General features: G+C 39.4%; 1 protein-coding gene and 1 long non-coding RNA gene across 7 annotated transcripts in view; one reads left to right on the top strand and one right to left on the bottom strand.

Annotated features, from left to right (window-relative positions):
- The window catches only part of LOC117959890, a 17,845-nt gene extending 5,710 nt beyond the window's left edge, over nt 1-12,135 (bottom strand). Inside the window, exons 1-2 of the long non-coding RNA XR_004660021.1 lie at nt 12,029-12,135; nt 3,313-3,314 (exon numbers count right to left, since the gene is read on the bottom strand). This is a non-coding gene — a long non-coding RNA (uncharacterized LOC117959890). The remainder of the gene's footprint in view (nt 1-3,312; nt 3,315-12,028) is intronic.
- The window catches only part of garnl3 (GTPase activating Rap/RanGAP domain like 3), a 62,111-nt gene that overhangs the window by 26,210 nt on the left and 22,928 nt on the right, over nt 1-12,973 (top strand). For all 6 annotated transcript variants that reach the window (XM_034897232.1, XM_034897229.1, XM_034897228.1 and 3 more), the window contains exons 3-5: nt 5,906-5,980; nt 7,164-7,263; nt 10,978-11,096. In XM_034897232.1, the coding sequence (XP_034753123.1) occupies nt 5,906-5,980; nt 7,164-7,263; nt 10,978-11,096 (294 nt within the window). The remainder of the gene's footprint in view (nt 1-5,905; nt 5,981-7,163; nt 7,264-10,977; nt 11,097-12,973) is intronic.

Raw genomic sequence — 12,973 nt, 5'->3', positions numbered from 1 at the left:
TTTTCCTGCATCTGCTGTTGAGTATGTGAGAGTAGGGCCAAGTCGTCCGCGAAGTCTAAATCATCCAGTTGTAACCATTTGATGTGGTGCATGGCTGGATTTGTCCTAGCCGAAGGCAGCATTAATGCTAATCAGGCGCAGTCAATAGCTAAATGGCAAACAGCCACATTACACACGCTCGTCTTTGATTTACAATTTTCACCTCTAATTTTCTCCTTCACAGGGAGTCGGTTGAAATTTTCATGTCTACAGCATTATACATTATTATTATTAGCATTGCAGGAGTCTTCCACTACATAAGAGGGCTTTTTGCATGCATGTTATGCAGATCAGTTTGTCTGATTGCACCTTGGTGGAAGTAGCACCTATAAAACGAATAAAATGAATAAAGTTATCCAAATGCTTAGTAGACTGAACTTATTCTCAAGTAGGAAAAGTCTGGTTATATTCAATAGAAAACATTAATCACGCTTTCACTACTCAGTTAATATTTGCACAATACAATGCCGCACTATACTTTAAATTTAATTAATATTTTATTTGTTCTCACATTAACAACTATAGAAAAACATACCTAGTGGTTAGATTTATACTTTAATGTTTGTATTTTTAAACAGTTTGCTTCACTTTAATGAGGGGAAAGGATTGCATGATGACTTTAGCAAACGTAGAGATATTGCAAGTTTGGCTGGGGTTGCTGGAGTGTACATTTTTACCCTAACCCTGATATAGTAACAAGTTAGCTCCCACACAGTGGACACTCCAGTGCTGAACAAGTACCTTTTTTACGTTTCCTATACAGTAACCCCACAAAATGTAAGTAAGCTAGTTAGCCAGGCATCATTTGCATCTTAGCGCATTCAAACACACAGTTTAATTCATACCTTACACGTTGTTCTTGGGTTTTTGGTTTTGGATTAAAAAAAAAAAAAATCCTAAACTTGACAAGGCTGCCATGTCATAGTTACCGTTGCTTTAAGAGGAAGTAGAAGAGGAAAAAAGACCCGATAACAGTTTCTAGATTCCTCTTGATACTTTCTTTAATTAACTATCTCTGCCTCTTCTCTTCTTCTTTTCTGCCTCCATTCATCTCCTCCCTAATTTTCATATCGTCTCTCTGGCTGTGCACCTGCCTCTCTTTAACCCCCCCCCCCCCCCCCCCCCCCCCCCCCCCCCCCCCCCCCCCCCCCCAACCCCCCAGCCCCCCCACTCCCACTACTTACTACTTCCCTCCTCAACCTCTACTCAATTCCTCTCCCGCTCTATCGCCTACGCCTCCGTGTTCTCTGCCTTCCTGAAGGATTGTGTGAGTGTGCATGAACAGGCCCACTGATGAGATCAATTATCTATCAGCAGTCACAAAAGTATTGATTTAATACCCCCAATACAAACACACACACACACACGTGTCTCTCTCTGCACTGCAGCGCTCCTTTGTCACAGGCCTTAGGGAAATCAGAGGTTCTCTGAGAACACCGTGAGCTCGATTGTGTTTGTGAAATGTTCAAGTGAGTGTGTGTGTGTGTGTGTTCTCTCTCCATCTATAAAGCTTGAAAGCCCTGTCCCTTTCCCATGGGGTTGTGCATCTTGGAGATGGCTATTATTCTTTTATCATGTGGCTTTTTGTTGTCATTACATATAGCTCTTTCCCTCTCTACCCCAGCAACCTCATCCTTCATTCTGTCACCCTTTCTCTATATGTTTGATGCCAATTCTCTTTTTTTCTGCCATATCACTCTACTTTTGCTCCCTAGCAGAGGTGAGGTGTTTTATAGGTTGTTTGTTAAAGCGTAACAGGCTGCCCCTTCTCCTCTGTTTCCTCTTCCTCGCCTTCCCCGGCTCACTGGGGAACCGTTGGAGTGCAGCTTTTCCTCCTTTGCAATTCTTCTGTTGCATGATTTAAAAGCAGTGGCTGCGTGATGCATGCATGATTGTGCGCATAGACACACACAGACTCCCCAGAGCGCTTAATGGCTCCCTTCTCCAGCTATTTTCATTATTTCACCAAATAACAGCAAGAAAGCCTTTTTACACAGAGCAGCACAAACACTTACCTAAATGCACATTTAATACAGAATGTCACACATTTTTACTCTATTTGTCACACACATAAACTATGGAGGCGGCGCATTGCTCTGTATGAACGCTGCATTGGTTTCCCCTCCATTATCCTGCGATTGGACAGTTAATGTTGCAGGAGACGTGAAAAATGCAGTGAGATAGAGGCCTATGGTTTCGACATTTACTTTCCATTTTTCGCTCACGCGCACAGATCTTGATGGGAAGCTGTTTTCCTCACACGTAAACACTGGCGCACAATCCACCTCACCAGGAAGTAAGCAGAAAATATATCTGTTTTCACTCCTATTAATGCGTATGAAAGGAGAGAAGGCAGTATTTTCTGCAGCCTCTCCTCAGACACAGCCAATTATTGCACAGAAACCTCTCTGTCGTTAATCAGAGCTTCACACCTGCAGTAATCATGCTTGGCTGGATTGTATTATCTTGTAGCATACCATGGGAAGGAAATACAGCCAGTGCTTTACTTGTGTGCATGGGTGAAATAACTGTCATATTAATAATAATTTTTTTACAATATTAATGTTTTTTTTACACTCACACACACACAAACATTTTTAAATTTTTTTAAACGTCTGTTATAGAGATTATTATAGAGAACAAAAATGTTGCCTACAAATTTGATAAAATATTACAGAAATAGTTTTGCAAAAACATTTAGACACAAACACAATAGGTCCTATACAATAGATAATCAGATTAATAACAATCAATGTACAAAGCTGCTCCACATACTTATTGACATCCCACCACAGATAGTTATATCATAGCTAAGAGTCAAGTCAAGAGCCAAGGGGATATTTATTCCCCTTTAATTCCCTTTTTTTATTTTATTAAATTAATATTTGTATATCATTTGCTGAGAAATGAAAACAGTTTGAACTGTTGGTCATATAAAACAAGCAATTGAATTGAAGAAAAACATCACCTTGAACTTTAGCAAGTTGTGGTTGCCATTAATCAGTACTTTCTTCAAATTAGTCTTGTTAATAATTGGCAGATTAATTGAGGATGGAAATAATTGTTATTTGCAGTGTTACTTTTTTGAGTAAGATAAACAGAAACATTTGAAAGTGTATAGAACTACTGGTACAGATAGATTAGAGTGTCTTATAATACCATGTGGGCCAAATGTTTGCGTGACATACAGATAAAAAAACTATTTATGTGCCACAATATGAATACTGTCAGACCCAACTGCGGGGAAGCTCAAGTTGTAGAATCTCATGTCACAGCTTTCTAATTCCCCAGCTACAGTTCTGAATATCGGATTCAATTTAATATGAACAATAAAGTCAGCGCGACAGTTACTAATGATTTTATTCAGAATGTAAAGCTCTCGCATTTCATCCTCACTTGCTCACAAGAATGTTTTGAATGGACTTTGACTCTCTCCCCTTCCACCATAAGTGCTCTCTCATCACTTTCCCTCGTTATTGTTCTGTCTGACATGATGTAATGAGCCGCTGAAGTAGGGCACACCACCCACTCTCCAAACGGATAACACTGCTTGGTTTTTGGACATGTTGTGTCGGCCATTCGTGGTTTTGATCATATTCAGGATATAGCGTATACATGGAAAATGGGAAAGCTGGTGCTTCATATCCCAGTATGCATGGCCATTAGATTGTCCAGTTTTCTGATCGTCTGAAATCAGAATCATGTCTTTGATTCCTAAACATCTCCGCATCTTATTTCTGTGTTGACATAGCTACATCAACAGTTGATAGTGAACACAGTTTGTGCTGGATGTAGCTTCTCCATCTCATCAGTGGAAATAGAAACTCAGCCGCAAAACAATTTACTGGTCATGAAGCATTTCTGAAGTGAGACTTTCCCTTTATTTCAGCACGTTTATCAATATTTAGATTATAATTTAATATAATAATAAGGATCATAATTTCTCATCATATTTTCAGTTTTACTGACATTGTAGGTAACTTTATTCTATGATAAACCTGCGAGCATGGTAAACAATGGGCAGAATCCTGAATGAGATGCTTACATGCCACAGTATCTCCTTTTCTATCAGAGTATTGTTCATGGCTTAAATATTTATTATGTGACAGAAATACATAAAAAAACAGAAGTGGTTTGTTTTGTCCACCGTTTCATTTAGAGCCGCATCATTCAACAGAAAAATAGTCTACTACTATTTTGATAAGCAACTAACAATTTATGTAGTTTTATTTAACAAAAATGTCGGCAAATTGCTTTTTCCAGACTTTAAAATATAAAGATTTCCTGTTTTTGAAGAGCTGGTTGGACAAAAGAGACATTTGACGACGTCACCTAGGAAACTGGCACATTTTACTTACATTTTCTATTTTTTGGACTAAACTATTAATTGAAACAACAGATTTCAAACAGCAGATTTGTCGATAATGAAAGTATTCCTTAGTTACAGTAGTTTCCTGGTTCATGTGTGTTCCTCTTAGAGGTCAGTTACACTAAGAGGACAATTAGCAGCTTTCCATGTTCAGTCTTTCTCTCCGAGGAACTTCTATTTCCCCCTCTTTTTGCTTGGCTCCTCCAGACCATTTTAGGCCATCTGGACCACAGTGTGCAGGGATTCACAGCCAACTCTTTTTAAAACATGCAGTATATGTCGGCAGAGCAGAGACCTCTATCGGCCAGGGGAGCAAAAGTAGAGCACGACAGTCAAGGCGGTCAAAGAGCAGAGGGCAAAGACGCAGAGAAGAGAGGCAGGGAGAGACAAGGGAGGAGACTCGGCGGTCTGTTGCCTGGCAACAAAACATCATTCAGTGTGATGGTGTTGGGGGGGGATAAAAGAGAAAAGGGGATGTGAAGAGCAAAAGATTGAAGAGTAGAACAGTGTGGTGAATTACCATTACTGTGTGTTGAGATATCAAATGTAATTAACTGTAAACAGACACATTTACATTACTAAAACAAAGCAGTCAAACATCAGTCACACCAAATTTTGATGAAACATGTCAGCATTGACTCCCCTGTTACAGGTCTAAGGACATGTCAACCTTGATCTGACACTGGGAAAGGACTGCAGCCTATACACACATGCACACACACACAAGGATTTGCAAACACAAAGTCAATATTAAAACACATTTCTATATAACAAACTAATTTGGCGCTGTTTGACTCTGCTACTAATGTTAGTGTAGGGAACGCAATCTGATTGATGGATCACAGAGTAACATGCAGATTGCTGGGGTTAGAAATGTGGCTTACCATTTTGCAAGAAAGCCAGCAAGTGTACAGTATTTCCTAAAATGTGGAACCATTTCTTTAAGTTGCATGAACATACAGAGGATACATTCTGTTCTCACTCTTCCACTATCATTACCTGTCCCATATCACTCACATAATGTCTGCTCTCCAATGCTGTTGTCGAGAGATGGGAGTCAGCAAGAGACAGTTAATTGGGGAGATAAGTAGAGAGTGGCAGATGTGAGAAAAAAGAAGAAAAGAAATGCAGAATTAAAACTATTTTTTTTACAGTGAAGGGAGTCTGAGGAATCATTGCAATGGCTTGAGTAGTCATTGATAATTAAAGAAGTGTGGCGACGTTGATAATCTACAGGGTGAAGGCAGACTACTGTAAACTTTTAGGCAGAATTCAAGGGGAAGACTGCTGAGGACGGATATGTTTGTAGGACTCATGCTGCTGTTGCCACATGGAGCCACATGTGTCTGCCTTTAGTTCCTCTTTTTCGTCCGTGATGATAGCCAGCTCTAATGTATTTATGACCTGCTTATTACTGTTTGCCACAAGTCATGGTTTGTCATATGTCTAATTTTAAGCATGTCTCCCTCTCTTCCTGTCTCTCTGTCTCCCTCTCAGCTAATTTCCAGTGACGCAGATGGGGCCATTCAGAGGGCAGGACGCTTCAGGGTGGAGAATGGCTCTTCAGATGAGGTCCATACAACATACATCAGCCCTACATGTATCTTGCTCTCACTAACCTCAGCAAATAATGAAATGATGGTCATTTTTGAGGCCGTAGACTTCTTGTCCTTAATCCTATAAAATGATGATTGTCCGTCATCTAATTTACAGTACCTAAAAGGAACAGTTTGACATTTTGGATTCATTTTCTTTGTTGCTGAGAGTTGGATAGAAGATCCATATTAGTCTCTTGTCTGTACCTAATGCCAGGAGATGATTAGCTTAATTAGCATAGCTAGCCTGGCTCTGTCCAAAAGTCTTCCTGCCAGCCCCTCTTAAGCTCATTTATTACCACCTTATCTCGTTTGTTTATTCTGTACAAATAAATAAATAAAATGAACTTTATTGTTTAGTGGGGAGTTACGTGCTGGAACTATTACTCTCATTGATCTGCTATATACATTTGCTTTTGTTTTGTTTTCTGACAATTCTCCCATTGTTGCTTTTTAGTAGTTAAATGCAGGATGGTTTTACTTTTTCTGTTGGTAAAAATTATTTATCAAATCAAGCAATCTGAGACATTTTGGAGGGGGAAAATCAACTTTATACCCCAGTCTGCCCCTGCCTGGGGGCACGTACTGGCTTGTTAACTTAGTTGTATTAGTTGCAAAACATTTATACACAAGCAAGGAGAAGAATCAGTGTTTTTGATAGTGTATATGAATCTCTTTCACCAGATCTTCTAACATCATTGTGATAATTTACTATAGTCTGACAACATTTCACATCCTGTTGTAATTTTTTAAAGTCATATGACAAGATGAACATGACAACTTTCTTTTCAGAGGTCGTTAGTTAACTAAAATCACGCTTAACAACCTCAGTATAATATACTAGTGTGGTCCCCTGGCCTGATGTGATTCACACCCTAGCTTTTGTCTCACATCTTGGTAGGGTTTATTTCCATCATGACAAAAACAATAACAGTGAAACAACAGTAGCTCACTGTGTGTGTGATTTCCTGACCAGAGTAATTTCAGTACTGCTGCATTGTGCAACTGTTTTTTTTCCAAAGGGAAGACTGCTGTGACTCAAGGTGTGTGTGTGTGTGTGTGTGTGTGCGTGTGTGTGTGTGTGTGTGTGTGTGTGTGTGTGTGTGTGTGTGTGTGTGTGTGTGTGTGTGTGTGTGTGTGTGTGTGTGTGTTACAAACAGGCTTTTGACTACACACCAGGAACCTGGAGGAGAACTGATGTCCATCTGGAGAATCCAGAGTACCACACCAGATGGTTCTTTAAATACTTCCTGGGAAAAGGTCAGTGTTGCTCTGTTGTGCTATGTTTAAAAAAATAAATAATAATAACACTCAAACACACACACACACACACAGTGTTAAGTGTGAGCTAATGAGAGAAATACACAGTGTGAGGGAGTATGGAATGCCGCTTCATTCAGTATTAAATAAATTAATAAATACATAAATAAATGAATAAATACACAAATACATTAATATGCATGTCAAATACATCATGAAATAAATAAATGCTGCAATAAATACATACATAGTTAAATTAATGTAAATATTAATATATAAATGAAGCAATTGGTTAAATACATATTTTAAAAGGTTTTACTTTTACTTGTTACATGGTACTTTTATTTCATAAATCCACTTTTTTTTCCTTCTGCAAAATGTTTTGATTTCCCTCTCTATTTTTTTCAAGTTTATAAAAGCAAATCAGGGTGTGAATCTTTCACATTCAGAACAGAGTTGTGGGCAAAAAAAGGCTGGCAAAGTGAGAGTGGAAGACATTGGTGGGCTCCGAGATAGAGCTGAACTATTAATTGCATTTGCAGTTAAATTTACAACATGTTAAAATTAGATTTTCTAATCTCAGAGGCCGCAATTACACCCTGGTCACGTGACACGTGATAATAAAACAGTCTGCTGAGGAAGTTGCTGCAAACTGCCACGTATTGTTCAAAACATGCTTTGCTGATGTTGCTACCTCACAGGGCAACACCACTAACCGGTATCACCACTTTAAAAACACCACAAAGCCATGTACATTAGTTGCATGGCTAAAGAGCCAAACACCAGGGTGTCAACTGTCAAGTAAGCAAAATGCCATCCGACAGGGATCACTGACCGTGTAGCTCCATATGAACATACTTCAGTAACAGAACGTGGAAATTAGTCAAGCACTAAACTTTAATCGCAAAAGAAAGGATGCACTTCAGTACTGTGACCAACCCTGGGCTGATAAATTCAATGGATAAGCAGTACAACATGGCCTCCAGGTCGCCACACCGAAGCTAACATTGCACAAAATGTAAAGAGAGAGTCACGGCGGAGCTGCAAAAAGAGTTTCTTTCCGCTGGTACAACTGACGTGGTCAAGCCGTAGGATCCCTTTCCAGGAAAGTTCACAGACAGTGTTTAAAAAGGGCTTTTCTTCAATCAAGTGTGATTTCCTACTGACCTAAATATTAATGTTCACACTTGCCAGGCGTTATTTGTTAGTGCTTTATATTGTCATGTTACTTATGTCATTATATTACAAGGCTGGACGTTCAACAAATCAGTCTCTGTGAGTAAAGTAGTTTAGAAATAAATAATATATAGATATATAGATTATTTTCCAAAATCGTTCACAAATGTAAGAATTTTGGAAATACCAGGGCTCCTCAAGAATTATTAATAGACAACAAAGTTTTAAATTGTTACAGAGTGATTGTGCACTGTGTTTGCTTGGAAGCTGTCCAAGAAGTTGACCCTTCCAGCTGGTTAATGGGAATTAGAGCAGTCAATTGCCCGCTAGCTCACTTAATAACGCCTCAGCAGCTAATGTTGTGTCAACCCGCAGTGATTAAGCTTGGTTAATGAATTTGTCCACCTATACCACCAGCGATAGCACCGCAGCACCCCATAACAGCCCGACTCATAAAATAAACAGCCACTACAGCAGCCCGTAAGGGGGGGTAAATGCGGCCTGTATTATAAATGTTTTTGCCCACCATAGCCTGCTCATTTGCCCAATAAGTAAGTTAGCTCACCTAAGACTTTTTCGGCCAATCTCCTCTGAATCATGCTGGATGACACACCACACAGATCCGTGATTTCTCAGGTTTATAGACCGGACAACACAAAGTTAGCCAGCATGTCGCCTGGACTATCCAGAGGCAGGCGTCCAGCACCTGTGCTTGTAGTACCAGCGGTAACGTTGACATCTTCCACACAAACGCAGTGTTCAATCAGTCTTAAACAATTTAAAACTTTGTTGTTGCTGTATATTTCTTGAAGAGCACTTCCACCCTAATATTTCCAAAAAGTCTTCAATATGTGCCTAACTATTATCTGCTGATAAACCATGTTGATCAATTTGATCTGCTTATGATAGCATGCTGTTTAAGAGCCCACCGATGTCTCCCATCATGTCCGCACTCTCACTTTGCAAGCCTTGCAACCAATTGATTCATTTATATATGCATATTCACATATATTTAATTATTTATGTATTTACTGCAAAGGCATATTTATTCTCTATCCATGCATTTATTTATGTATTTCTTAATTTATTTAATATTGAATAAGACGGCATTCCCTAGCCTTTGAGCTGCAGAAATAAAACATCCTCCGCCTCTTCCCTGGTCCACAGGACGCGTCTTATCTCATGAAGTCAGCCTTGTCCTCACGCTGCACCGGTCTTCATTCAAGGCCAAAACTTGTTAGCATCCAGCCATATCCCCACTGCGAGTCTAATCCCATACACCGGCCAGGGAGGAAGCCCATTGAGGACACACAGCCTCACCACCACTAGACAGAACTTACCTCCAACAGATAATGCAATTAAGATTGGACTGCCAGCTTCTGAAATGAGCCCAGGCTAGCAGGAGCCATTCACAAGAGCAGCCTCTGCTATTGTTGAAAAAACCATTAGAAGCGGTCACCTGCTCCTCCAACTTTCTGGCCCTCATCATCTCGCCATCCTCATTAATACACCACCTTTTCTCGGGGTTGCAGTGGAGGCGACACAGAAAGCAACACAAAAGATCATTGTCTGGGTTTCTTTACCGTGACTCAAATTAGGAGGAATGCTTTCAGCTTAAAAGGAAAGAGCCCGAGAAGTATGGAGATAATTGTGAAGGAACGTTAGACAGCAAGACCAATGCCTTTTCTTCTCTAGCCAGGGTCTTATCATGGTACGGTATGGGTAGTTGAAAATGAGCCATGTCTCCAGAAAGTTGGCTCAACCTGTTTGGACTGCAGCTGAGCCATCTGTTTCTCACAGCCTGAGCAGAGCTGACTACATCATACAACACAACGCATTATGAACTCTAGGCCAATTATATGAACACATCCACTTCCTGTCTAATGAAGCATCCAATACAAAAACTTGCATTCTTAATTTCATGATAATTAGGTGAAGAAAAGCAAATCAGTTTGACCCTGTTTGTTTCCCCGTTGTCCTGCATCAGGCATGACGACAACTCCTGATGGATTACAATGTTCTTTCTTCTCACAAGGAGAGAGCTCACACTGTCTAAACTAATAAGTATATAATTGCATTCTAACCTTGCAATGTCATTGCTCGCTGGAAGCATAAAAATATGGTTAATGGAAATTAAAGAGCGATAAAAACCAAATAAAGGAAGAAAGTGAAATTGCGAAAAAGAAAGCATCAGAGGACAAAGACAGGGACAGCAATGCAGGCAGAGATCCTGCGTCTAACTGGGTTTGGAGGTCTGTTGAGCATTGTTTCTGAAGATGTTACCCTGTCAACCGAAGAAGCAGAGGCATGAATGTGTGACTCTGCTTTTGAGGTCTTTGTCTGTGTCCATGTCACACAGAAAGAACTGGGAATGGGGGAGGCGGTAATGAATGGGAGAATGAAAAAAAAAAAAAAAAAAGAATAGGTAGGAAGGAAAACAAAAAGGCAGAAAATCACAGGCCAAGACTCCAAGGGGATAAAAGGGGGCGATGAATACCTTTTGGTGGCTGGTATCTTTATTATCTTTTTCTCCCTCAGTCCACCAGAACTACGTGGGTACAGATGCAGAGAAGAACCCATTCTACTTGTCAGTCGTCCTCTCAGACCAGAACAACCAGCGGGTTCCTCAGTACAGAGCCATCCTCTGGAGAAAGACCGTGAGTTCACCCTTTGCACTCCGGATAGAACAAGTCATGCAATTAAAAGTTGCTATACCACAGTATAAAAATAATAATAAACAAGTAAAATAGGTTTTTGACATCTAGTAACACTATGATGGCGTTTTTTAATTTGTGGGTCCTGGTTTTTGTTTATCTTGTGCACACACACAAGGACACATGCGAAAAGGCAGAGAAAGAGAAGTATGCTAGCTAGTAAACATGGATGTAAACAATGCAGGATTTAGAACCGCCTTTGCAGCTGTTTTACGAGGAAGGAAATGCATTCCAAACATTTGTCAAACCTAAAGAATACACAAAATGCATTTTAATAGTGTAAACATATCTGTTGTTTGATCACAAGAAAACTCCACAGGGCACCTTTAAATACAAGCATAGAAGTATTATCAGCAAAATGTGTTTTAAACCAATGTATACTGTTAATTCGGATGCATTCGTGTTTTACTAATGGGGCCAGGCCCCTCCAAAAGAACACAAGATAAGAGTAAATGGTAAAAAGCAGAATAGACTAAGTTAATAAACTTTCATGTGAGGGGGGGTCTTGAGATTATTATTAAGGTATTAAAAAAAGTAAAAAACAAGTTCACATTTTTGCACTTTTCTCAAATCTTTTTTTTAAGGAATTAATGGATAGTTTTACCTGTTTGGGCCTTGAAAAGTCATCTAAACGCAACCATCTGAGAAGCTAATGGGGGAAATCTTGTTGGAGTAAAATGTCCAATATTTCCCTCTGAAATGTAGTTGGAGTTGAGGTATAAATTTGTATAAAATGGAAATACTCAAGTAAAGTATAAGCACCTCATTACTGCACTTAACGTACTTAGTTACTTTCTACTATTGCATCATAGGATCTTCATGTTCTTCTGAGTACACGGTTGTAGGTGGTACTTTATTTTTATTTTTTAATTAACCTTTATTTAACCAGGTAGGCCGTTGATAACAGGTTCTCATTTGCAACAGCAACCTGGCCAAGAAAAGTATAAGCGTGCAGTACAACGTACAGTTTTACAGTCAGTGGAATACTGAATACTATAGCCTACATGAAGTAACGATTATTTAGGCATTACAAAACCGGTGCAACGTGAGGTGTAAGTAAGACGAAGGGTATGCGAAAGTGATGTGGTAATAACACAATGTACATAAGAAGACAGTCTATAACATTGCTGAGATGTAATGTAGAGCAAAACAAAACATCACATGAACAGTTAGTGCGGATTATGATCTAGTTAGAGGTGTTGAGTCAGTTACAACTCAATATATATGAATAGGCAGTCCACATAAATGCTGAAATGTAGTGAAGAGTTTCTATACAGTTAGTGCAAATTGTGGTCTGGTTAGTGATATAGGTCAGAAATAACACAATATGCATGAAAAGATAGTCTATAAAATGCTGAGATGTAGTAAAGAGTCAATATGCAGTTGGTGCAAAGTGTGGTCTGGATGATTATGTGTGTCATATCAATAATACCACAACATACTGTACATGAATAAACATAATATAGAAATGCTGAGCTGTAGTAAACTGTCAAAATGCAGTCAGTTTAGGTGGATCTAAATATAAGACAGCACAAAATGGCATGTTGGGGGACTATCTTACTCCAGTTTTGTGTGTATGTATGTGAGATTCTTGTTCATTATTGTGTGTTTGAGGTGTGGTGACTCAGCTTCATGACCAAGATAGCTTGGATTTAATTTTGGCGTCCAGCCTCATCTGGAACCTGATTAGGTGCACCTCCGCTGCCTGATCACATTGATTTGTCTTCTGTCAGACTCTATCTGGTACAGGATGTTGTTGTTGTTGTTGTTGAATGGATCAACTGTTTGGCTTGAACTGCTCTGGTTTAATTTGGTTCTTT

This window comes from Etheostoma cragini, chromosome 16 (genome assembly GCF_013103735.1).
Source record: "Etheostoma cragini isolate CJK2018 chromosome 16, CSU_Ecrag_1.0, whole genome shotgun sequence".
Lineage (NCBI taxonomy): Eukaryota > Metazoa > Chordata > Actinopteri > Perciformes > Percidae > Etheostoma > Etheostoma cragini.
Note: the sequence above shows the minus strand (reverse complement) of the source record. Positions and strands in the feature narration are given on the sequence as shown.